The sequence below is a fragment of the Scaptodrosophila lebanonensis genome, unplaced genomic scaffold, assembly GCF_003285725.1.
Source record: "Scaptodrosophila lebanonensis strain 11010-0011.00,11010-0021.00 unplaced genomic scaffold, SlebRS2 tig00000024-arrow-pilon, whole genome shotgun sequence".
NCBI lineage: Eukaryota > Metazoa > Arthropoda > Insecta > Diptera > Drosophilidae > Scaptodrosophila > Scaptodrosophila lebanonensis.
The window spans coordinates 18,383,727-18,410,569 of record NW_022060538.1 but is presented as its reverse complement, the minus strand read 5'-3'; the positions used below and the strand labels follow the sequence as shown (position 1 = coordinate 18,410,569).

At 40.7% G+C, this 26,843-nt stretch overlaps 2 protein-coding genes and 1 long non-coding RNA gene across 11 annotated transcripts; all 3 read right to left on the bottom strand.

Annotated features, from left to right (window-relative positions):
* Nucleotides 1-4,373: 4,373 nt before the first annotated feature.
* LOC115621618 (tripartite motif-containing protein 10) lies at nucleotides 4,374-5,019 on the bottom strand. Its single transcript, XM_030515313.1, has 2 exons — nucleotides 4,836-5,019; nucleotides 4,374-4,782 (listed from the first exon to the last, which is right to left on the bottom strand). The coding sequence occupies exons 1-2, from the start codon at nucleotides 4,983-4,985 to the stop codon at nucleotides 4,516-4,518; spliced, it is 417 nt and encodes a 138-aa protein (XP_030371173.1). The 5' UTR covers nucleotides 4,986-5,019; the 3' UTR covers nucleotides 4,374-4,515.
* A 627-nt stretch (nucleotides 5,020-5,646) lies between these two features.
* On the bottom strand, nucleotides 5,647-6,298 carry LOC115621684. Of its 2 annotated transcripts, XR_003995285.1 has the most exons (3): nucleotides 6,160-6,298; nucleotides 5,951-6,100; nucleotides 5,647-5,871 (listed from the first exon to the last, which is right to left on the bottom strand). It is a non-coding gene; the product is annotated as an uncharacterized LOC115621684 (long non-coding RNA). The 2 variants fall into 2 exon arrangements; XR_003995284.1 differs by having other exon boundaries at nucleotides 5,647-6,100.
* Nucleotides 6,299-18,121: 11,823 nt separating this feature from the next.
* Nucleotides 18,122-26,268, bottom strand: LOC115620292 (G protein-activated inward rectifier potassium channel 3). 8 transcript variants are annotated; one of them, XR_003995215.1, is made up of 7 exons: nucleotides 25,951-26,268; nucleotides 23,959-24,194; nucleotides 19,905-20,179; nucleotides 19,070-19,852; nucleotides 18,833-18,998; nucleotides 18,467-18,535; nucleotides 18,330-18,384 (listed from the first exon to the last, which is right to left on the bottom strand). XR_003995215.1 is itself a non-coding variant. In XM_030513473.1 (6 exons), the coding sequence occupies exons 1-5, from the start codon at nucleotides 25,951-25,953 to the stop codon at nucleotides 18,510-18,512; spliced, it is 1,323 nt and encodes a 440-aa protein (XP_030369333.1). In that variant the 5' UTR covers nucleotides 25,954-26,268; the 3' UTR covers nucleotides 18,272-18,384; nucleotides 18,467-18,509. The 8 variants fall into 8 exon arrangements, 6 of the variants coding, with proteins under 6 accessions (XP_030369329.1, XP_030369330.1, XP_030369331.1 ...); XM_030513473.1 differs by lacking the exon at nucleotides 18,833-18,998 and having other exon boundaries at nucleotides 18,272-18,384; XR_003995216.1 differs by lacking the exon at nucleotides 18,467-18,535 and having other exon boundaries at nucleotides 18,294-18,384.
* Between the last annotated feature and the right edge of the window lie 575 nt (nucleotides 26,269-26,843).

Genomic DNA, 26,843 nt, shown 5'->3' with positions numbered 1-26,843 from the left:
CGTGCGGGCCGTTCTGTCTGTGTTTTTGCTTTTGTTTGCGTTTGTTTGTTTGTGAGTTGCTGTTACGCTTATCTTAACTGACCTGCAAATAGTTTTGTTTGTAAAGAGCATTTAACGCCCACGCGACAAGCCTCAAGTACAACACGAAATGGGCACAAACGGACGCACACACACACACAACTGTACACATGATGGCTTGGGCAAGATGACTGAGACCCACTGTGGGTGCTGCTGTTGTTGTTGTTGCTGCTGCTGCTGCAGGCGACTTTGATAAATTCCACACACACACAGAAAGCGCAGAGCACACATTTGAATAATGAAGCGGGCTTGGCACTGCCAGCGGCTTGTGGCTGCAAACTGGCAATAGGCAACAGGCAATAAGCAACAGGCTGCAGGCTGCAGGCAACTGGCGTCTGTTGGGGGCATCAATCTGTCAACGCTGGCGTTGCATGCGCGTGCGCACAGTTTGAGTTCGATGGGTATTGTGCCACTGCCACTGCCACCGCCACTGCGCACTGTAAGGCGCGTCGGCGCGGTAAAAGCGTTTCTTGAACAGTTAAATCGCGTGCGCGAGTACCGCCAGCATACCGCCGAGGCTCACGCTGGAGCTCAAGCTGAAGCTGAAGCTGGAGCTGCATGGCGTACCTTTGTCGTCGGCTTTGTCGTCATCAGCCTTGTGGCGTGGGTCGCATGCCGCGGCAGCGCGCGTCTATCAATTAAGCAAAAAGGCTGCAACAACGTTGGCGACCACGCGCACAAAACATCAAATGCAAGGCCGGCTCGGGGTTAAGCGATGCACGATTAGGCATATCCGTGTTTTCCTGCTCAGTACTCTCAAAAGTGCGTTTTGTGACGTCACTAAGCAATAGTGTAAAGTCGTTTTAATTAAAAGAGAAGGATTTCAAAGCTGCAAAAAATGCCAAAAGCCATTTATGAGATTCCAAGGTTGAACATCTGTGGCCCATAAATGAATCGACTTACATACATATATACATCTCAATACTTTGAAGGTTATATTTTGCAGTTCGGCATTCATTACTTATTGTTCTATATAAGACGAAGCCACAAGATGGATTCCTGACTAATTGGAGACGTTTATTATTGTGAATTCGTAGAAACCCCGAAATGTTTTGTAAAAGTAAAATACACCTATCAACCTTAGTGGTTATATTATTTACAAATTAACAGGATTCTTCTGATATGCTGTTTGTTTTTCTATATACAAGATTGTATATAGAAAGCAGGCGCCGATAATTAAGTAACGAGAGCAGTGAAGGCACTGCAGGATTCTTTTTTTAAAGCTAGATTCCATTTAAAGAGATAATTCAACTATACATAACTGATGCATAACTGATTTCACTCTTTGGGGAGAACTTGGAAGTGGCTCACCTATTTACATAACATTGTTTCTGTGTCTACTCGTTTCGTTGCCGTCGGCCACCCAAAACGTTTTGCTCCAGTTGTGCCCGACTTGGCTGCTTTATCTTTGCGCCCGCTTTGCTACTCTTCCGCTGTCAACGTAGTCGGGCAGGCCGTTTGTGTTTTGTTTGATAGCCGCGTGCTACCAGAGGAGTGAGGAAGGGGGTGCATACGCGGCTTTCGTGCAGGATCGGTCTGTCTGTCTACCAAACTGGCTGTATGTTTGTCTCGCTGTCGGTGTAGCCGACATGGCGCATTATTTAACGACACAATTCGTGCGACTCCCACGCGTGTGCTGTGCCACCCAAAGCCCTACCCCTCTTCCGGGCCCACAATTGCTGCTCACATGCAAACTGAAAGCGAAAAATTGCGCTTAACTGATGCCCCAGCGACCGAAATTGGCGCAAAAATGTCACCAACTTGCCACTCGAGACCGGGACTGGGACTGGAACTGAGACTGAGACTGACTTGACTGCAACTCCAACTCTGAATACACTCAATCGATCATCGCAGCGAAATGTCAAATTTGTCGCTGGTTTTTGTCCGCCCGGCCCGGCCTGGCCCGGCCCGGATCGACCTGACTACGTTTATCAGCTGCTAGGCGGCTTTAATGTCAGTTTAGCAATTTGACAAATGACTTGCGATAAGAATAAGTTGCACAAAATGTTGAAAGCTGCGCAATGAAGTTGCCAATTGGCAATTGACTCGAAACGAAACGAAATGAATCGACTTGACTCGACTCGACTCGACACCACTCCACTCCACTCCGATCCACTCCACTCGACTGGGCCCAAAGTACATTGAACTCGAACTCCATGGGAGTCAGTTGGCTAAGTAAGCCATGTGAGCCTTATGAGCCACGTTAGGCCTCAGTCAGCCGGCTACCTGAACGCTCTAAGCAGTCGTCGTCTTATCGGCTGCTCCTAATCAGCGATAAAAATGTTTTGCCACATGTAAAACCACATGTTAGTGAAACCCAAATACTTGTATATACTATACTTATATGTATATGTACATAAATCGTACATACATATGTATGTATTTTTATATGTGTGGCTCAGGCCCAACAAAATCGAACTTATCAAGGCGGACAGTCATAAATGGTGCCGCCGAGATCTGCCGTGAAGTTGCAGTTGCGAAGAAATATCGCGTTTCAACGGCAGCCCCAACAACTGCCACAAATTACACGCTTCGCAGCGACAACAAGCATTAATAATTGGCTAAATAAACGCAAAATCAAATGCTCAGGCAAATGTTATCAATATTGAAATGCTTGCCACGCCCGCGCAGCCTTTTTATTTAATAGCTGCGATTTGACAAATACATAAATGCGCAAACGCATTGGGCCGGCCGAGGATTCCGGGAGGGTTGGGGTTGCAGTTGGCCTAGTATTGAGGGGGAGGGGGAGGGAGAGGGAAGAGGAGGAGGGGCTGGGGCTGGGCATTGGGCACGCACGCATTCGCCTCGAGGATGACAAATTGCGCAAATCCATGAGATAGTTTTTGTAGGCGCATGCGACTAACAGGCCAACATAGCCAAAGACCATAAGCAACCAAACGACAGAAGACAGACGATGATTGCATAATGTTGTGCGCGGCTTAGATTTGTATCTTTTGCATGCGCCAACAAGTCAACAGGCCAACAAGTCGTACGCCTCGCCATGTTGTTATAGTTGGAGTTGTAGTTGCTGTACGTGTATTTGTTGTTGTTGCTGTTGTTGTTGTTGTTGACTCAAAACGCTGTCAAAATGCTAAAAATGATTCGTGCGATAAGGCCCGGAACACAAACAAACAGTGCGATAGAGCCAGACAGATTGAGGGAGAGAGGAGGAGCGACAGAGAGGGAGACACACACACAGAGTTGGCCCAAGCTGTGGGCTAGGCCTGCCTTCTAGCCATTGGTCAGCAGCAGAGATGGTCGCGTTATTACATTTTTTATCAGCATAGTCACGATCACGAGCTCATCGCGAAGCTGCCAAGAATTGGATGGAAACAAGTGATGATGTTAACAATCTCTTAGAAATCTCCAAATTATTTTCAGGAGATTTCCGAACATCGAGAAGATGAAAGATTATTCCAGTTCGAAAGAGGCCTCTGGCCATAGACTAAAAGGCGGATAGTTTCTTCATTAAAATATTTAAAAAAAATAATAATCATAAAACACCTTGAGAGGAATATGTTTCTGTAGTTCTATATAATATATAAATGTATTCCATCATTTCAGTTCTTTCTCATTGATATTTATTGATGGATGTGATATCACTTCTCTCCCCTTTATTTTGCTAATAATTATACTTTTAACTAGGTTGTAAGGAGCGCTGTAAATTACATTAATTAATTGCTTTAACTGAGAACTCCAGCAAAATGGAATCGATGTTTGTTTTCATGCGGCTAAGATGTTAGCTTGTCACAAATTTTTTATTCCTAAATTGTTATTGTAAGCCATTAATAAGTTGGCAGTTTCTGTGCATCGATGGTTAGAGAAACACGTGCCAGGACCACCGCTAGCATCGCTGGCAGCCACCGAACTGTGACTGCTGCGACTTCAGAAACATTTAATAAACATTTTTGCACCATTTTTCAGTCGCTTGGTCGTCGCTTGTTGCGCCGCTACTGTTAATTACCATCATTAGCTGTTCATCTGCAGTTGGCAGTGCCCGCCGCGGCTGGCTTATCAATTTATCAATGCTGGCTGGTTGGCTGTCTGGTCCGGTAGTTGGCTGGCCAAGACGCGCAATTAGTTTGCCTAAACGTCTAATTAAGTTGCGCCAGATACAAATCCAAGCCAAATACAAGCCGCTGCTGATCGATGATTGAGCGTTGCGTGTGGTGTCGGTGTGGCAACTGGTTTGCTTAGCACTCTGGCTGATCTGGTGACGATTTAAATGCTTTGGCGAAGTGCTAGGCAAATTGGCAGCACGACCTATCATCAATCAGCAGCACTTCGGTTAGCTATTTGTCAGGAAAACCCCAGAGTCTTTTGTTTATTAAGATAATGTGTTGGAGAATATGCAAGTGTGAATAATAAATATACATAGAATGTACATAACAATACTTAACAATAGAATGAACCGTATAAGCGGCATAACCTGTAATCTCAGCCCAAGGAATATAGGCGAGTCGCAAAGCCATCCGTCGTCGTAGTCGTCGTCGTCGTCGTCGCTCCTGTTGCGCCTCCTGATCCAGCTCCTGTCCCAGTAATGGTGGCCATCGCTTCTGCCCGCCTCTCTCGCTCGCATTGCACCTCACGAAACATCTCCTCGAAAAGCCGAAACTCCTCCTCCGTTAGGTTCAGCACTAAGGTATCCGTTTCAATGTTAATATCGGTTAAAAGCAATGTGCAGTTCTCTTCGATGAGATTGGGCTAAGGCATAACATAGCTTAACTTTGAATGACGGCTATTCTGTGGTCGTTTACCTGAAACTCGCTACGGCATAGCGGACAACGATAGTCGGCGCTCAGTTGCAGGAATCGTTGGAAACACTCGGTGCAAAATGAATGGCCACATGGGATCCAGTGCGGACTGCGCTGCTCATCCAAACAGAATATGCACGTGTTTGAGCTCATTGCCTTGGTTTCTATAGCTAGCCTTTTCGTTTTTTCGTTTCAAATAGATTTTTACAAAATTACAAAATATATGTCGACAGTACAAAAGTAAATAAATACTAAACATAAAAGCGCCTAAAACGTCGCAACACTGTCGAATTAAAAAGCAATGCCAGCTTTGATAAACAAATATTTGATGAGACCTGCAGCTTCCTTAAAATATCCTCAAATCAACCCTATTCTAAATACCTACTGAATGTGACTTGTTCGAAAACCTCAGCAAATTTAGAAATGTTATTTTGTAATTTATTTATATTTATCAAAGAAGTTGTTTGTTTGCTTAAAACACATTTGAAACTTGACAACTGTGGCATTGAGTGGTGCTCTATTGAAGGAATATCTGTTCCAAGCAATTTAAAATTTCTACTGTTTGCAAATATGAGAGACCGGCGCTATTTATGACAACTCTCAAAATACTAATTTATTCTTTAAAATCTATGTTAATCAATGTAATTCTTTCCGGATGCAATGCACATATGCCACCTCTTTTTTCAATCCTTGAAGCAATCCAAATCATCCTTTTTCGTTTCGACTCGAATCTCCTCAATCGACTCCATCGGGTTTGCTTTGACTCTGACTGTGTTTTGGGAGCAAACGGGATTTGGTATAAAGAATAAAAGGATACTTGTCAGTTTATCATTTAATTGCGATTAATTGTTGGAACACATTTTACGGACATGGAAAGTATCAAAATATTATATCTGCCAGTTGGAGTAAATGGTTTTAAAGCAGCTCTGCAAGTAATGAACACTTAATCGCGGATTTTCTCAAAGTTCTTACTTGCTGTTTTCATTGATTTGGGGAGGAAAGAGCTCGTTGACTTAAATATTGAGCCATCTAGTCTGCCCTAAGATTAAAATTACACGAAAATTACAACACAATATCATAGAAGCTTTCCAGCCATCTTAAACCCAGTTTCAGTGTACCTTCCCATTACAAATTGCGATGCTCCATTACTGTTGGTCGTTCGAAGTGTATTCAACCGATAAGCGGAAATTTTCCAAGTTCACTACTGCAGTCACAGTTGTACCGTTAGCGTTAATGGTGATCACGGAATCTTCATGGTCAACTTCCGGCTGAGACAAGGAATAATACATTACGCCAAAATAATGTTTTAAAAGTTTCGCACGCTTACCGGAATAACCGTGCGGCATATCGGACAACGATTATCGGTGCTCAGGTCCAGAAACTGCTGGAAGCACTCTGTACAAAATGAATGGCCGCATGGCACCCAATACGGATCACGTTTCTCCTCCAAACAGAATATGCAAATATTTTCACCCATTGTCTCAGGAGCTCTTTTTCTCAAAAGTTTCTTAATATTTATTTTATTTTATCTAGTTTTTGCTTTTCGGCTTATGTTACAAGATATTCTTTTGATGAGTTGCTAGTTATGTGACTGCAACAAAAGTAAATATCAAAGCCTACTATAGCACGAGAACTGTATTGAAATAATGCGTTTTTTACACTGATCGAATAACACACATGGTTGCATGGGAAAATATCCTCAATTTTTAGCACTGGTTCCTTCAATGTGTCCGGCCCTGGGCTTTGTTAATGGTCTGCTATTCAAAAAATTAATTGCAGTGTACCTTTCACTGAAAAGTATAAGGATTTTTTCTTCTTCATAATCTCTTAATTTTAGATGTGTATTAAAAAATACGCCAATTATATTGAACAAATATTCATATTCCAACTGTATTTTAAATTGGAACTTATACAGCTTCTGTATCCATAATATGGCTGCATAAAGCTCTAATTTTAACATGAAAATTGAGATCAAGTAAGTCCAATAAATTTGTTGCCTGTCTGTTCAGCGATTCATTTGTCTGTTCTCGATTATACTGCTACCTGCTTTAAAGCTATACACGTTATAAGTATGTTATATTTATCTTTCAAACGATGTGCTCTATAATTTGGGAATGTCCATTGATGACTCTTGACCTAGGAGGGGAATTCTTTTATTATGAGATATATATAGTAAGAGCTTTATCGCTTCGGCTTGTCGCCTATAAATAAAACTGTTAAAGCCTATATCTGTAGCTTTGAGGTTGTAGTGCTTAGTCAGCTTACAGTATGAGAAAATGCATAATTTCATTTAAACTTGCCCGCAATGTGGGAGCAATTTTCAATTTATTTTTCCATCACAAAATGCGACGCTCCTGTTGCCATTGCCATCGTCGTTGTTGTTGTTGTTGTTGTTATTGCCGCGCATTCAAATTGCATTCAAATCAATTACATTCGAACTAAACATAATTCATGTGTATGGGTTAATCCAACAAATTACAACTGACATTTAAACAGAAACATGAAACGAACAATTTAACATGAGAGCGGGCGCAACATAAAGAAAACCGAAAGATACTTTTGTGTGCAGACAAAGGCTGCCAGGCGGACTGCCTGGTGGACTGCCTGGCTGCCTGACCGCCAGCCTGACACTGCCATCATATGCGGCAAAGCGTTTTACAAACGATACAAAAAAAAAAAAAATGAAAACAAAACAAAACAGAAATTCAAAAATAAAGGCGCACACAAAAAATCGCACCGAAAAAGCAACTTTAGCTTCAGTTTCGGCTTCAGCCCGCAAACAATCAAGGCAGAGTGACCTTCAGTGGTTTAAGCTTAAAGTGCTGTGGCCGACCACAAAAAGTGCAGCTCAGTACACAGAGTACGGCAGAAACAACAACAACAACAACAACAAGAACAGCAACAACGCCAGCAAGACACTAAAAAACAACAATAAAATTCTTTTCTCACGATTGTTGACTTTAACACTTACAGCGGCCAGAAATTACGAGGCATATTCACTGTCATTGCCTGCAGAGCCGCAGCGTCGACGCAGCAAATGAACGCGGCGGCATTAAATATTCAAGTTTTGGGACAGCAACAGCAGCAGCAACAACAATATGAACAATAACAACAACAAGAAGAGTAACAGCTACAACCGCCACAGCAAAAATGAGCTACTGTGCAAAGCCTTAAGCTCAAAATTGCAAGCGACAAATTTTAGCCCAGAATCTGAAGTTCTCAGCTGGGGTCTGCACTCTAGGGTTGCAATCAGGAAGCGTAAGCCGAAACTAAAATTTAAATTTCTACTTCGCTGGAACAAATACCGAGGGAGGTTAATGATTTAGCAATGGGCTCAAGAGAGGGGAGAGTTTTAGCGATTTTCAAAATGATAAAAGAAAGGAATTTTGTTGCTGCTTTTTTAGTATGACATTATTTATTAATGTTACATTTAATTTTAAAAATAAGTTGTGATTCGATTTTTGAGCTGTAGAGCTTGTAAAAGTATAATGTTAATGTGTTGAATGCTTGTCCGTCTATCCCATCAAAGGCCATGAATCGGCATAGCTTCTTCAAAGAAGAGTGTTTGAGATGATTTCTTTGAAGTGATTTCTTATTATTATTTATTATTTATTATTTCTCATCTCCTCTGAAAAAGTCATTGTGCGACACTCCAATTAGATTTAATAAAACAAAACAAGTTTTAATTAATCGTAGCTAGTCTGGAATGGTAGGGAGGCACTGCATTTGCCAGCCATTACCTGCCTGCCTATTAATATGACTTAATTCCGAGCTAAGAAGAACAACCATGCACTCGTTGTAATGCATTTGTTATTTAGTTAATGGGCCGGAGATTTTGTAATGATTGCCGATTATACATTATACATAATAGCAATACAAGTGCGTAAGACTGTATTAAGTCGGACTTTCTTTCGCTTCCGTAAAATTGTTGACCACCCCTCGGACGAGTACATTTCAATGGAATTAAGATAAATGTTGCTTGTTCTTCTGTGACGTAGTGGTGGTTGTTGTTGTTGTTGAAATTTCTGCTTAATTTTATGTGCTTTGCATACGTTTTACGTATTTTTGCAATGCGTTACATTAAAAATTTTGCCAGCGTGTTGAGAGACTGAAGCTGAACTCATTTATTTGTACAGTTTTATCGATTTAATGCATTTTGTAGTCGGCGTTCGGTTGGCTTTCGTTTTCGTTGTTGTTTTTGCTGGCCATTAAGTGAAATTTATGTTACTGCAAGTTCGTCGCTTAAGTCTTTTGTTTGCGAGTCGCGCGCCATGGCACGTAAATTGCCGAAAAAGTATTTCCTACTTAGCGTGGGGCCGCAGTTGCCGTTTCCATTGCCTTTGCAGTCGCTGCGTGGGCAACAGCAACCACCCCGCAACCCCCTCCTGCTGCAAACAGACACTCGGCTCACCCCACCGCTCATGCCTCACTTATGTCAATTTGAATTTAAGTCGCTTGTGTGTGTGTGTGTCTGTGTGTGAGCTTGAACAGCTATCCTGCGGCCGCGCTGCTGACATCGGTGGCAGCTCATTTTAATCCGGCGTGTTGGTGGCGTGCATACATAATGCATAATTACCGGTTTCACTTTTTTGCCTGTTTTTCTTGCAATGATTACCAGCGTGGCATACCTTGGCGTTTTATTTTTCAAGCCGTGCGGTTTTTATTATCTGCTGGACATAGCTGTTGTTACTGGCATTGTTACTGGTTGTTGGTTGCTGGTTGAGATGGCAGCAGCGGCAGCGGCAGCACTTCGTATGGTTTCTTAATTTTTAATTTTTATGATGTGTTAATGGATATTTTTGTGACATGACCTCCTGGCGTGCCGCGTTGTGTGCACTGCTGGTCTGGCTGAGCGCACGTCAAGCCGCAGAGACGCCTCCATGGCTGCATCGCTCTGCGGCTTCTCCAGAGGTTTTATTAAAGTGCCGCCATTTTGCTGCATTGCGTGCGCACCGATGATGGCGATGATGATGATGATGATGATGACGATGCACCGCTCCGACCTGCCACAAAATAGAGAAATCAACGCTCAATGACCGCCCTAAACACATTACGCAACTTCATGTGAATCGGCTCTGTAATTGAAGCTATTTAAAGCTTGTTACCCGGCAAGGACGAAACGGTCCCAGCCACAATCAGAGTCAGAGTCGAGGCACAAGGCTATGTGCATCAGACTGCCAATCAACTGGATGTTCAGAAAATGAGGGAACAGGAAAACAAAGCTCTTAAACAGGTATACTGGCAATCAACAATACAGGCTCTGTATTTAGATGCGGACACAATAATAACTAAATTAGCTATTCAATTAAATAAAAGACCGTATTTAATTCATTCTTTTATTAAGGGAAAATAGTAAGAAGAATACAAAGTTGTCAGAAGGAGCCGTGGCAGACCCCACAAAGTGTATATATTCCTGGTCAGCATGACAAGACGAATTGATCTAGTCCGTCTGTCCGTATGATCACCTATATCCCAGTTACTATAGAAGCTAGAGACACCAAATGTTTAAATGTGTATTTCAAAGTTTATCTTCCCCCTCCCACTTCCACGCAATTAATGATTTTGATTCTGGAATTTTTCAATCAAATTTGCCAAATCAGAATGTCCAATTTGAAAAAAATGTTGTTCTTACAATTAATTTTTTTTAATTTAAAAAAAATATATTTAATTATTCTACACATACATTGGTACAAAGTATTTCAAAGTATTTTCTTTATTGGAACGGCTTGAGTTCGTTGGCTTCCCTATTTTATACAATATACTGAAGAGATGAGCTTCCCAACAACCCACAGCTTTCAGCAGCATTATCTCCGATCTTAGAACCATGTATTCTTTAATCTTTTACTTATCACATTCACCCGTGAATGAAAGGAAAAACTTAAACAAAATAAATACAAGTTCATAGGAAGAACCTCCACAAATGCAGCGCAATTGTTGAATCTATTGGTTAAGCATTAGTTCCAATCTTCAATAAAGAACCTGTCGCTAGATGGCTCTTCAACCAATCTCGTGAGAAGGCCCTGGTTTTCTAGGGGGCGTCTGAAGACAATTAATTGCCAATTCATCAAAGTTAAAAGCTTGTATACTCACTAAAATATGCAAAGCCAGCAGGGTTGGAGCCGACATCAAACTGACCCAGTTGGCTATCAAGATGCATTTTGAGTTTTTTTTTTTTTTTTTTTTTTTTTTTGGCACATCGGCATTTGCACCGAAATGTGTTTTATTTTGCCTCTTTTAGATAAAAGCCCTGGCCTCGCCAGAGTTGTCGCTCAAATTACACGCACTGGTTACTGTCCGGCCGTTGAGGTTGATTACAGACCCAGAGCAACAATTTGCATCAATAAAGCTGCGCCCATGCATGCTGCTTCTGCTGTAGGTCAGCTCTGAGAGCCTTCTTTGCGGCGCTTGTTGGCAGCTCGTCTTGCGGCAATGTGCCGCTGCTGATTTGTTGTCCGCTTCTGCATTTGCCTTCAATCAAGTGACGATGGGCGCAAACGAGCCGACAGAGATGCTGGCCTAACGCATCTGATGCACGCCCCATTACTTTCATCTGCACCGCTGTTGGTGCGCTTATCCACTCAGCTCTTATCGGATAAGAAATGAGGAGTGAGTCGCAGTGTTGGTGCTGTTGACGACGATGATGATGATGAGATGATGCTGATGCCGTTTTTTCTGGGCCCACTTGCCGACCGCTTGGCCAGCCAATAATTACTTTCTCCGTGTGAGAAGCGTCCAGCGTCTGTTATTGATTTGTGATTGCTGGCATAATTTTATTGAGCATCATTAGGCCGATAAAGTCTACCCAAATAACGCACGTTCCAGCCCAATCCCAGCCCCATTTGCAAATTGTTTATGGTTATGATGAACTCCGCCAGAAATGATCCCATGAAATCATTTTCACAAACATAAAACTTTCCCAAAATTATGTGTAAATGTGAAAGGTTCATGGCCTCTGCGTGGCATCTTTGTTTCAGTTTTTGTTGTTCTTTGCTTTTGTTTAGGGCGGTTGAACAACTGCAAAAAGGTTCTTTATGACTGCTGTAAATTAATTTAAGGTTGCTTAATGAATTTAACAAATTGATATGTAACTCAGTCAGCAATAATTATCAAGTAAGGAGAGTAGTATGACTGACATGAGTTGGACTTACAACGAAGGAAATATTTCTCATAATAACAAACGTAAATACAACAAGCACTTTCCTTCATTAATGGTTTTTTGTACATCCATATTTAATATTTGGAGATGTATCTTGTAGAGCGACGTATTTATAAGCCTATTTTATATTTAAAGAACCTTTATCTATAAATTAGACCTTCAACAAGTATCACGCTAAAATTAGAAGTGTTATGAGAATACTCATTTTTAAATATATTTTGAGATACTTAATATATACTTTTGAGACTTCAAATATGAAATAAAATGTGAGTGAATGGTGGAATCGTCCTTAGAATTTTGCAAAGTTTTAGCGAAACAAATTGTTTTCATTTTTCACCAGTTTTATTATGATTGAAAACGGTAGTTCCACTCTTCGCAATGTTTAAATCACTCAGATATTAAGTCCGTACTTGGCATACTTTGGTGTGAGGAACTGCAACGTACTTGAAAGGTATTAACTCTTCATCTAAATCGTTTGCATATATATATGACAGAAATATTTCAGCTGATTTATCGCATATATTTCCTATTGGAGTTTTGTTGTCCCGTTTTCCTCTTCCCTCTTTGCATGGGAATTTTATCTATTCATTAAAATATCTATTGTTTTAAATATTCCCCTCTGGATGCAAATATGGGTTGAGTCTTCTCAATCGAGTCAATACGGCGTCCAATTTAGCAATGTCTTTTGTTGTCAATCGACGATTACGGAGCACAAATTCTTTGCTTTTATTAACGTGTTTGTTATACTGTTCTATGTAGACTGTAGATTTAATTTGTTGTTGATGTTAAATCCGATACTCGGCCAATAATTAGTGTTCGGAATATAGTTGTTTGAAATAATCATAACTGGTGCGCCAATTAGATTTAGATTCAAAAATTGAGTAAAGATTTCTGCCTTTCTGGTAAACTCATTTAAAGGTCATTGCCCCTTAACGTTTTCTTTTTAGGGGCTTCAGGCCTGGCCCTTTATGTGAGAAAGCATTGTCTGATATTGCACAGCTTCCCACCTACATGCACATACATTATTGCTCGATTTACGTTGTGGCTCGCCTGGAGTTCGGTAAATTAACTTTATTTCAGATCAAAGCGGGGCACAATGCAAGTGCAGCTTCTCCACATCGCTCAAGTGTTATTTCTGACAGGTCGGACGTCAACTTAAAAGTGAGATCTGTCATAAAAAGCTCGTGCAACATGCGAGAGGCCCCTTTTGATTTTGATTTTGTTTTTTGGTGCCTGGCCCGTTGTTGTTGTTCTTGTTGTTCGTGTATGCGATATGCGCCTTGAAACCGGCAACTGCCCAAAAATGTATGCAGATTTTTAATTAAAACGCGTTGCTTATCATCAAAAACAACACAAACCGGTTGACCGATAGCCAATTTGGCCTGAAACTGTTGAAGTTTTTGTGGTTTGCTTTGGAGTGGCACTTCCTTAATTGGAGCAAGCGATCACAACAAGTGCAGCGCTAATTTATTATATTGTTTAATAAATATAATTAATAATAAAGGAAAAATAAAACGGAAAATAACGAGCATGCTGCATAATGTTTGCGGCCGCTGCTCATTTGTTGCCAACATAAAAATTACTTAATAATTTCCATCACAAACAATTAATTTCAATATTATTCAGTCGACTCCAGACTGCCAGCGGGCATCATCAACTCAACATGTCGCCTTGCTCGCTGCCAGCATCCGCGGCAGCGGCGTGTTAAGCATATTTCCTTGCATTTAACCCATAGTAGCCACCACTGCTACAGCGGCACAATGTTGGCGGCTTAGGCCCCTGGCAAAGGCAGCCGAAGTCGACAGTAAAAATTGTTGTTGCGACATAAAAATGCTTATTACAGAAGAACATGCAGCACGCCCCTTTAGGCGATTCATAATTTTATATATATGGCCGGTCGGCAACGCGCCCTATTGCCGCCACTCTGGACATCTACTACTCGCTCTTCCTTCATCACACTGACTGTGCATTTTTGTATACCCTGCAGCCGAAGGATAAGCGGTGCAATTTGGCTGTAGCGGATGTATCCATGAGAGTACAAAAATCTATTCTCAATTATATTCCCTCAATTCTTCATAGGTCTGTCTATTATTTGACTTGGCTTTTAAATCCTTTAAATCTCAACGGAATTTTATTAGGAAAGAGCACATTTGTGCTCACACTTTTCAAAAGTTAATAAAAGTTGGCAACATGACAACATTCAAGAAAGAAATGTTAAGGAACTAAATTAAATTTGATTGAATCTGCAACTTTAGAATATATACATTTATAATGGAAAGATAAGATAATAATTTAGTTCAGTTTGAAAATATAGAATCTGCTGCATAGTAGTAGGAAGAAATGTAAAGGAACTATATAAAATTTTATTGAATCTGCAACTTTAGGATATATACATTTATAATGAAAATATGATAAGAAAATCTCTGTACAGCTCGCTTATAACTATATCTCCCTCAGCAAAATCAGACCTTATTCAGTTGGTTCTCACACGAGTTAGTTATTGGTCGGAAATAGAACACCCCAACATGTTTAAGCGGGATAAAGATTCGCAGGGCATTCCATAGCCAGCTAAGCTCCACCAAGCGGTTCTTACTTGTTGCATTTCGGGATAACTTAAATCAATTGCGGCATGTAGCGGCACAGCGTCAACGTTTTGGTCGTCGCTGCTACGCTTGAGTAATTTCATTTTTGGCGGCTTTGTCCTTACTGGCAAATGACTTGGCTTCTGCAAGTGGAACAGACGGGGGAGCCGAGCAGGGAGCTTGGCAGCTTCCTTGCCTGGTTTTATGGCATTTATGCTACTTACTATATGCAGCGGCTGCTGTGCCTCGAAGAATAACCGTAATTAATCAATTTGAGCAAAGTGGCAACAGCGGGAGCCGGGGCAGGGGCAGAAGCAACGGCAAGGGCCGTGCAATAACAATGAAAAAAAAGCTGAGTATGTGTTGTGCACAGGCGTACTTCAAGTCTCATGCTTATGCCCATAGCCATACTCATATTCGTCGGGTATATCTGCACACCATAAATTATGTTCGCACAGGGTTAAGCGCATTATTTAAGCATTCATCACGCGCTGCGTCTACGTCCGAGTCCGCGTTTGCGTCCGCGTCCGCGTCCGTATCCGAGTTTATGTTCGATTGGGGCCCTGGCAGTGTGTTCTTCTCCATGGTAGCTTCCCTCTAGTCATCTGTGCAGCCGTGTAATAATTTCTGAAATTTATGTAAACAGTGTTGATTATGGATGAGTTATGTTGCATGTTCTACTGCTGTTTCTTTTTCGCCTCAGCCTCTTAATTTCGCTCCTCTTGCTGAGCGCTGGGCGTGCAGTTAATTTTAAGCTTGTTTTTCATACCCGGCCAGTGCTTTATCAGTGCGACCTGAGTCATCCGGCAATTGATGTCTTTATTTGGCACTCAGCAAATTGTGTCGCACTCTAAGCGGCGACGCTCGCACATGTTTTGCAATTCCCCTTTAAATATCAAGCGTAGTAAATATTTTCGTTAACAATAAAATGCCACTAAATCGACTATGACTGCTGACAGGTCACATTTAAGGCGTGTTCGGCACTCAGCCAATATTTTTTTTCCTTTTCTTGCGGCTGCCGCATGGGAAACAAGCAGTTAGTTATGTATGTGTGTGTGTGTTGTGTGTGTGTGTGCTGAACTACCAATTGGAGGTAGAAGCCAAATTTGCATTACTTGGCATCTGAAAGGTGACCAACTGTTTTGATTTTATTTTTATATACAAGTAAGTAGGTTAAGAGCCACGTTCCCCTTTTATAACGCGTTTATTTTAATAGAAATGTTATATTTTTAATTAAGTTTCAGAATTATTTAGTAGCTTTAATAAAGGCGCGAAATAAAAAAACCAAAACAGCTTATTTTTTTATTAAACTTTGAATATTAAAGGCACCAGAACTGTCAAAATTAACTTTTGCAAGTCGATGTATTGTCAAGTAAATAAATGACACCTGCAGCCTTGATAGGAGGAGAAAAGCATTTTATTCGCGACTTCGCAGCATTAGGCAGGCGGATATTCTTTGCTCTAAGGCAATTGCTTTATAGAATTAACCTAACATTGAATTTATGACAATAGGTAGGATTCATCATAGCTTTGGTAGATGCTGACAAAATTTAAAATATTTAATATATATCATGAAAATAAGCGCATTAGTATAATTACCTTTTGGTAACTACAGATTTCAAGCCGTGTTCGAGCTGCATTCAAGCCATACTTATTTTGCTGAATTTAAATAAAGTACTAGTCTGCCACCAATTAATTGTTGCTGTGCCAACTAACGAATTACATTAGTTGAATTATAATATCTTTGCTTGTCAATATCAATACTTTTATTCATTTATTTACTTTCTGCAGAGCTCAACACGACATTTTTCAAAGTAATTAAGTCTTCAATCGAACCATGCTTTAATTTCAAGCCAGTTAGTTACATACAAGTATGCTGCTTCATTGAGTTCGAAATGTTGTTTTTCCAATTCCAGAATCGAACAATTTGCCGATAGAACCTTATCCAGCTGCGTCTGTAGTTGCTGAACGTTGGTCACCTTGCATATGATATTAATGAACTATATAGATTTTTGCAGGTTGAATTCACTGCTAAGTATATCTAGCTATTTCAGCGATTTTCTGATTCTTGGCGTAGCGCATTAACAATTACACGAAAAATTATATTTCCAATATGCTTTTGTCATGCTCAGGCGCACACAAATCGCAGCAAACATTGACTAATGCAGACAACAATTCGAGGAAATATGAGCGACTGTGACTGGGACTGCGAATGTGACTTGTACTCGGACTGGGACTTGGATTGTGGCGGCAACGGCATCCACTTGTATGTACGAGTATGCGAGACAGCCATTTGGGTGGCGCCTTTGTCTGCAACGTGCCACATGCAGCGTTGGCAGCCAGCATCATGTGCCTTGATCGTTGCATGCGCTTATAATACTTGAAAATGTTGTTTCTTTAAATATTTTTTTGGCACGCCAGCACATTAGAGGTTGCCCCATGATGTGGCGCACGTAGCAGTGACGCGCAACCAGCCAGCAGGCAAGCGTTTAGCAAGCCAATCATTGGCCATTAGAGTGACGCACGTCAACTACACGGTAGTGGCAGCCAATAGTGTCAACATATTGTGGGTGCCTTGCCTAATGGTCTGCAGTCGGACTCTTAAACCTGCAACAGCCGATAAGAGCGACAAACATTTAACAAGTAATTAAACATAATGCCTGCCTGCCTGCCTGCCTGCCTGCCTGAAACTGTGGACCGACTCAGCTGGCCACTCAATTGACTGACTGACTGGCTGGCGTGCATGTTCTTTGGCCGCAACTGGGTTAAGGACGCACAACACTCAGCCTCAACATTAGCAACTGCCATGTGGCGGCTCTGTGGCACACCCCACCCCTTTGGCGGGCGGCATTCATTTTGTTTCAGCTTCGGATTTGGCTTTTTGGGCAGTCGTAATAGAGTTGCTGAATTTTGGCATTGTATTTATGGGCCGTGCATATGCAAAAGGTACACACCCACATTTCATTAGCGGGCAGCAAACAGTGCGCGCCTGGCTGGTGATAAATGTGATAATAAATATTAGAGTGCTTGGGCACTGGATTGGGGCAGCAGCAGGGGGCCGCAGAGAGCTGCGAACCTTGTGAGTGTTATAATTTAGTGTTGATTAGTTTGTGCAAATAAGAGTTATGTATTCAATTTCAATTAAAAGGATATGAATGCTTTACGTTGGCGCCATGCACATAAATTGCTTCATTCTTCCACCCCCCCACTCAAAGCGAACAAACAAAAGACTTGAGCAACAAACTTGTTTTGGGACATGCCTTTCTTTTTCTGCTCGTTTTTTGCATGCTGTTTGTTTTCTGTTCGCGAACAATTTTTTGGCACCTTCAGCATGATATGCCTGCCTTGCCTTGCCTTTTAGTCAGGATTATTAATGATGCCTAATGAGTGGGTAGGTTGACCAACAGCACCAGCACCAGCAGCAGCAGCAGCAATCGCAGCCACAGCCGCAGCAGCAACCACAACAACAAACTGCTACTAAGCGACAGCTACCAGGCAATTATATGTCATTTATATGACTGCAGCATACAAGTTTTGTAGAGCAACAAAAGTAAAACTCAAGCATTTATTAACTTATATTTTGAACTAAAAACCAAGCATTAAGTGTCGATAGAACAGCCTCTGCGCAAGGGCAGGCGGTTCGGCAATGCCTTGCGGCCGTTTCCGGGCACAGATAATTGCCACACATATCGCAGCTTTCGCGTCTGTCCATACTGAAGGGTGGAGTCCCCGGAATGAAAGCCCGAGCTGCAAGTGTTCGAAGAATGTGTCGAGGAATTGGGAGAGGAATGCCGCATAGCTGTTGATGTGGGCGCTAAAAATCCAAAACAAAAAATATAATTAACAAACAATTGTGATAAAAATGGCAACAGTACATGATTTTGTCTGATACTTACTTATTAATTTCAAACAAAATGTTCAGTTAAAACCGAACAATGCTCAAACATTTTTACAGAAAGCTTCAGCTATAATTAAAAATGTTTCAATTCTTAAATACTTTGTGCGAACTTATTTTCCATGTCATGTGTTGTCAGTTCATGAAATAATTTATACTGCGATTTAAGCTTTTGTCTAATCGCGAAATGGTTTTTCCTCTTCACATTTGTTTATTTATGTTGGTTTTAAATGCCTTAAAGTACTTTCTTTATAATGATACGGAATATACGCTTTTAACTTGGCATAATTTGGGCTTATAATTAATCTAAAATGACTCCAAGTTGATGGCTGTTTTGAATACACAAAGAGATTTCATAGCAACTTACACAAGGTGGTGGGTGCATGGAACAGAAAGCTGATTGCATAACACAATGGACAACAAACTACATACTACAGCAACAAAATACAATTATGGAATGTTGGACGACACAAAAGCTTATGACGCTTGATCGGAATAGTTGTGGGGTAATTGGCGCATGGTGAAGGTGGTTTCTGCGGGGACAAAGACGAGATTTTCATTAGCGGGATATTACGGATTTTAAAGAGATTTGTGCCTGATCTACCTGGTGTGCGGAAGCCCTCCTGTATTTTATAGATCTCATTCAACTCCCGCGCGCTGCACAGCGGCGTGTCCACCTGCGTGGTCTCATTGAATCGCGCATAATCGATTTCGTAGGCCTGCAAGTCCTTGTTGTACAACACAACAGGATCGAAACGATGTCCCCACAGAATTTCAGTGTTGATGTAACTGGATCGCGCCTGCGCAGACTGGCCTGTAGACTCCACAGTGCCTTCCAATATGACGACAATCTCAAACTTGTCGTGCAGCATGTCGGTGGCGTTCATTTCGTAAAGCGGGGAGTTCTCATCGATCTTGTGCTCGATGACCATGGGCCAAATGAAGAAGAGATCTGAGCCCGAATCATCGGTGCCAATTTCCAGCTCTGTAAAGTGCTGGGTCATCACTTCGCCCTCCTTGGTGCTACGCGTACGTATAAGCTGAGCCCGCACTCCCGCTCCAATGATATGCGACTTACGCATATCGCCCACACGGAACATCAGAGACAGAGAACCGTCCCGCTGACAAATGACCGCGTGCTTGGAGAAGAGTAGTGTCTGGGCCCGTTGCTTTGCACGCGTCATCTTCGCGAACACAATGCCAGCCATGAAGGCCGAAGACATCACGCCGTAGATGGACTGGAAGCACATCATGAAAATAGCTTCAGGACACTCGGGCGATGTGGTACGCACACCATAGCCAATCGTATGTTGTGTCTCGATGGAGAAGAGGAAGCAGGAGGTGAAGCCATCAATGGCCGAGACACACGGTGACCAGCCAGACTCCTCTAAAGAGATGCCCAGTTAGTTACAGCCACAATACTAAGACGGACTACTGACCTTGGTTATCGGGCATATGCAGCTCCTCCAGATCGCCGTGTGTGTACATGATAAGCCACCAGAGCAGTGCAAAGAACAGCCACGAGAGTATAAAGCTCAGCGCAAAGGCGAGCAGGGTCCAGCGCCATTGCCAGTCCACCATCGTCGTGTACATGTCCTGCAGGAAGCGAACGCGACGTCTCTGCAGATTCTTCTGCACCACATTGCAGTCGCCATTCTTGAAGACAGCGCGCCTGCGCACCCTTCGCATGCTGCCCGGTCGAAAGTTGCGCGATCTGTGTGAGAGCGAGTGAGAGAGAAGCTGCATTTAACTGTAAGCCTGAAAGTATGCTATAAATTTTATACAGCATTGTGACAACCCAATGTAGAAGCCTTGACTGAATTAGGTTTAGCCTTCCGATTTGCAGGGACTATTCAAATTTTATTGGGGTTAACATTTCATTAGAATGGAACAAATAATTCCCTTTCCTGGTCGTACAAAAGGGTCGGTTTTTGAGTTCGTGCCAAAGCTACACCCAAGACAAAATGAAACTTAACTTTTTTCTTTAATTTTAAATGGTAAAAGGTAAGAAATCGGCCATCCTCTGTACCAGTCATTAGAAAGCCACAGTCATTATCAATAATACTTCCATACTATTGTTAAGATAAGCGTATAGCGTTCTATCTTCTAATCTATATATCTTAAGCGCTTCATTGCCATTTGTGTGCAAGTGTCATATTGAATTAGCTGACTAGACATATGAGTATGATATTTGCTTTCGTCGCCTCTCTAATTGTCTAAATTGAGTGTTGGGGTTTGGAATGGCACGAGCAAATGCCGTAAATTGCAGCTAATTAACATTGCACTTTTCCAATGTCAACCCCAGCGCGACGAGCAACAAGAAAAACAAGAGAAATCGCTTAGTGCATAACAATGATGTAAACTGACGACGAGTCTCACACACCCCGAAATTGATGTATTGCGTATACGCCTAGTGAATTAATTAGTGGCTTTCAAACTCTGTCTACCAGTTAGATGAAAATTAAATTTTTGAAGAAAATAATAACTCCCTAAAGAGAAGTTTAACCAACTCTTTGGATCACACGTGTGAAATATGGCGTTTTGCAATGACATTAACCTCAATCAATCGTCCTTAAGAAATATATTGCTTCCTTACATTATGCATTTTCTGAGCGCAGGCGTGCAACTAAAAACTAAGCATCGCTCAGAAAAAACGGAAATGAAAATTGAAAAAGTAATCGCTATCATTTGGACAGTACCAAAGGAAATTTGTGAGTTAAAGTATAAAAAAGCAAACTTATTATATTCCTGATAAGAATTCAAGCAATCCATTCTGAATCCCTTACTTAGTGATTGGATATTTTTAAAGTTGCGGAATGTACACCTTTATCGTTAATGTTCTTGAGTTTGATGCTGAAGATTATTTATTATATTTCCTTTCACGGGTAGTACTAAAAACGAGTATTGTTTATAATGGACAAAATCAAATAGGCCGAAGAATGATTTCAACAAATGCATATATTTTAATTGTTAGTTAGTACTATATATCATAAAAGACTGTCAAAAAGTGTTAATTAGTGCATCACTAATTCCTTTCCCACTTATATTTCTAAGCTAAATCTGTTCAAATTAATTGCAATTATTTCTGATTGCTGGAACATGATTCAAACAATCTTGTCACCCATTTAAAACAACCACTCGCGCATCTCTGCAATGCCTTGCAGCTGCAATTTGTTGTAACCGTAAACCAATTGACATCGGAGCCCCCTATATTCGGATCAAGAGCGGAGTGTGAATTAATTGACATTGTGCCGCTTCTAGAAACAGACGTTAATCAAATTGAAAATTAAATGCCCTACAAATAAAGATAAAGTGGCGGCGCTATAAAAATGATTCATTCAGTGTTTGTGGCACGCATGAGATGCTTAATTGTTTAATTAAATCATTAAAAGAGCGACCGCCATCCAGTCGCAAGAGCTGAACAACTGGTCGGCAGAGCGTTGACAACAAGCGACCGGGCTGGGGAAGTGTTATGAAAAATACACCTATGGGAATATTGGCCGACCCTTGATTGACTAAATGTGGTAGTGATTTCCATTAGAAGCGCAGCTGGAAAATTTGCATTGCAGCCGACTGTTTGGGAAATGCAAACACCGCACAATTACAATTACAGTCTCGTTGTGACAATTGATTTATGTGCCCAGCAGACAAAATTCTGAATGAAGCGGCTAATGACTGTAAACGCTACCGCTTACACAAGCACTCGAGATACTTTTTGCGGCGCTCAGATAAAGCCCGTGCCCGCAACTCGTGCAAAATGCACCAAGCGGCGACTGGGAACTGCTGCGTAGGCGACTTCTCCGCCGACGTCGGCTGCAGTATAAATTACAACCGCAAACAGCGACTGGGCACGAAGTATTTAAAACAAAACCAAATAGGCGAAAGAAAACAATGCGACGTGTAAGCGCAGATGCGGACATGTGTGTATCTGTAAGATACAACGCGTGTACGGCTGACTTGTAGGGCAGGCCGTTGGATTGCGCGACTCGTTGGATCGCCAGCCGACAAGTTCAAGTTGAATGCCAAACGCTCTTGACGAGCTAATTATGCTAAGCGCGTAAATGAGACACGAGCCAACAACCACTTAATACGCAAATGCAATAGTGTTACATGACAATAACTCGTTCGATTCAGTCAGATAGTCAGACACAACTTATCGGATAATTATTCTAAAAAACAAGTTATAATAAAGACAAATAATCCAATAATAAGCATGCCATATATATGAATTGATGGATAATATGAAACAGGGTAGGGGATTGAAAAATTTCCCAAACCTATTCAGCGCCAATCGGAGAAGAATTCTTAATTTTCTAACTCTTCTTAACTCATTCTTTAAATCTGAATAATCGAATGATTTAGAATATTATGTCTAGTAAAAAAGCAGCAAGAAATGCTTTTGATTTACTTATTACAAATTTTTAACTTTCTTACATCTTACAGTTTTTCTTAGAAGTTTATTCAGCTATAGTACATTGTTTTTTGTTCAATTCAGAAAGAATGCCTGTTATTGGGAAAAATATTTATATATTTTAGAAAACATTCTTATATTTAAAAGAACTGTAACGTTTTAAGGAAATATTATATACTATACTTTGGACAAAATTAGGAAATTGCAAATATTTTTTATAGTTTAAAAAAAAACTCTACTAGTTTTAAATGATACTATTTATTCGGGAGCTAAATGAGAAGAGTTCTAATCAATGAGTCTCTTTCTCATAGAATTCTTCTCCTTTCATTCAAAATTGGAAAAATGTTCAGCTGTTTAAGCTAGAGCCTTAGAAAAATGAACGAAAAATTTAAGAACTCTAAATATAATATTTCTTATGATTTTAAATAGTTTTATTAACTAAATTTTCTTTTGTTTATTTGTCCTATACTGAATGTATATAATTCTTTCTAAAATGTAATGTCTTCACTTAAGATAGCATCACCAAACAAAATGATGTTTCTTTATATTAAATGTAATATTTAATCAACTAACTATATAACCTTTTCGAAATTGAAACTGAAGTCTGAAGAAGTTCATTTTCAAAATCTCGAATTATATGTATAATTCCTTGATTTTATGCACACGCACCCCTTGGCCAGCGAATGGCTAGATCCTTTCAGCGCCTCATAGTAGACGCCCGCCTGAGAGGTAGTCGTTGAGATGCCTCGCATATACTGTCGCTTCCACTCCCTCATATGCGAAAAGGCTTCTTCCTTGCTGCTTCCGCCATTCGCGTCGGCATCTGCAGGATCTCGCAACACCTGCACATCGTTCAGAGGCGCGTGCATGGCTAACTTTAAGCTAATTGGGCGATTGGACCAAACGCGCGCGCGTACTGCACTCAACTGAAGTGTCGAGGCTTGTTTTTCAGCAGCAAAACAGTTTATGTTTATACTAACAATTATGCTGCCGTTAAGTTATAAACGGCTATTGACATTCCCAATTAGATGCATGCCAAAATATACGCGAACTACTGTTCCCCACCGTGTTTTCTTGCTTACCTGCAGCTCGGCTGAGTTTTGAAGGGTTTGCCATTTGCTGCCAATCCATAGAAACTGGCGGGTCGATTCGGCACAATTGTTATGGGAAACGATTGCGGATTACTGATGACACTGTCCAGCGAGTCTGGATCCGCTTCGATGGTCAGCGGTCGTTTGTGGGCCGTCAGCGGCTGTGTGGACTTCTCACCGGCCGACGTCGCCTCCGAAGTTGAGTGATTGGAGAAATTGAATCGCATCTGCAGGCAACATTTGAAGAGTGTGTGTGTGTTATTATTAAATCAGTCACTAGTCAGTCAGTCATAGCCAAGTAGCCAGGCAGCTCTACTCGGCTTTCGAATCAAGTTTAATTTGCTCAAGTACTCGTGCATTGCTCAAGTGTAAACAAAAACTTGTGATAAGTGCAGGCTGGCTTGTTGGCTGGCTAGTTGGCTGGCAGGCAGGCAACGTCTTTGTACGTTCGCTAAAGTGTGAAAAGTGACATTGCTGTGAGAGGGCAGCAGTAGAATTTGATTTTATTTATCGTATCTGCCAGATTTTTGTAAACAAATCACTGAGTAGGTGAGCACGCGCAAAAGCCGTCAACACCTCTACGAATAGTATATATATGTAATAAAATGTTTATCAGTTTTTCGCCGTGTCTTCCTGCCCTTGCACTGTTACGTACCAGTTTCTATATATATATATACTATATTTAAAATTTATTTAATTATTTTTACGACTAAAGCACGTCATACTTGTCTGCTATCATCCCCTCCATACGATGAAAGTAAATATTTGATGTGGCTATCACCTGCTGCTCCACTTGCCTTGAATACGATTTTTTGTAAAGCTATAACTATAATTGTTAATTGTGTTTAATCAACAATTTTGTATTTTCACGATTTGTACGTCCATATTTATTATATTGATAAGAGATTTAAGGGCAGTTGGCATTTTTTATTAACCCTTGTTGACCCAATTTTCCGGTATAATTTAGAAAAACGTGGTGGTAGAACGCAAGGCGCACTTATTAAATGGCTTATTAATCTCTTATCCCATGCTGATGTTTTCCGCATATTTTAAATTGCCCTGAATTTAATTTTCCTTTCTAAATAAATGTGCTGTGTTTTTAATTTTTCATGTTTGTTCTTTTTATCAGGTATCCTATAAGATCACCTGATGCTTTATCAATTAATTTATTTGATTTATTTGAAGATCCGTTAACCAAAGATTTTTATTGAATCACATGTGTAACGTATGACTCACAGTTTTTATCAAAATGGAACATATTTATGTATTTAATTATACAATTATTATTTTCCAGAATGGTATAGAATTCTCCACTTTTGTTTTAAATTTCATTCAAATCGGTCAATTCCGAAACAATTTCACTCCACTATTACGCCCACAAAATGCAAGATTGAGTTCGCTCTTCTTCTTCAGGGTATTTCAATGTCGAGTTTGCTCAACTGAAGCATTTTATAAGTTTAAATGATCTAAGTCAAGTCGTTACAGGAATGTGAAAAAATTGGTGTCAGAACGCTAAGTAAGCCGAATCACGTAAGCGCACTGTGATTATGGGCTTTGTAGTTTTACAACATAAAACAAAACAACTCATTTGCTTAAAAAATGATTAAAGGTGTGCATTATAGTTAAAACGGGTAAGAAGCTGTTACATAAAGTATACAATAATATGCATAAGTTTCGTATTCTAGATGACAGTTAGACTTCTGAGTGGTTGTGAATATGTATTGGTTTTGATGTCGCATTTAATTTTATGTAAAGCTTCCCGAAACTGCTTATATTTATCCCCATAATAGTAATTGTTTAGGGAAACTTATACTCCGGTTCCTCACTTTTTTTGAGACCATTTATAACTCTATAGCTTGCTCGCATTTGCTTTGTAGTTTTATTTACAAGCCCCATCACTGAATCAAATATTTTGTTAATAACTATTTAATACACTCAACGATTCTAGGACCAGTTTGACAATATAGTATTAATGAAACGCACCATTTAAGTAAATCACAGCTCGTTGGGAATATTTTTAGCACCTTTTTTAGAGCAAAAGCAAATTTCAATTAATTTGCACCCTCTCTGGCTTTTGATATGCAAAACTTTTTAGCACATCTTAAAAGACTTTAGCACTTTTAAATACTTTTGTAATATATTCGATTTGGGCGACAAAGTCGTTGTTGTGCGAACGCAGTACAGCTGAAAAATAAGCGTGGTTCAGAGCACGGAACAGATCCGAATGAGATATAGGCAATGACACCGAGACCGAGACCGACACCGACGAGCAGTCAGTCCACAAGTCAGCCCATCGGATTAAATGACCGCCGACTGACAACAAGAAAAATATCAAACTAAACAAAAGTTGTGAACAAAAAGCGGTGCTGTAAATGAGCCGAGCCGAGCCACACACACACCAACTCATGGAAATGGCGACAATTTCCACACAGTTGTGTCGAGCAACTGATTGATGCTCTCACACTTACTCACACACACACAGGCATTCGTAAATCGTCACAGTCGCTCGCACAAACAGACAGACAGACAGACACACACACACACACAGAGACAGAGATACTCGCAAAAGTGTCTCGTTTTGATATGAGAAAAGTTCAATTGAAATAATTCTTAAATTGAAGATGAGGAACAAGATACGTGAGATAAGCACAGCTGCTTATCTATATTTGATTTTATTGTGCACACAAAAGAAATGAAAGAAGTACTTACAACGACGGCCTTGAGCCTCAATGTGGGTCCAAGGCGGCGTATACGTAATGTTTGCGTGTGCCACTTAAGTGTGGGACGGAGATGCAAGTGTATAAACGTGTCAATAGAGTAGCGATAGGCATGTGATTGAGTAGCAGCCGATGATGTTTGTTATAGATCACAAAATA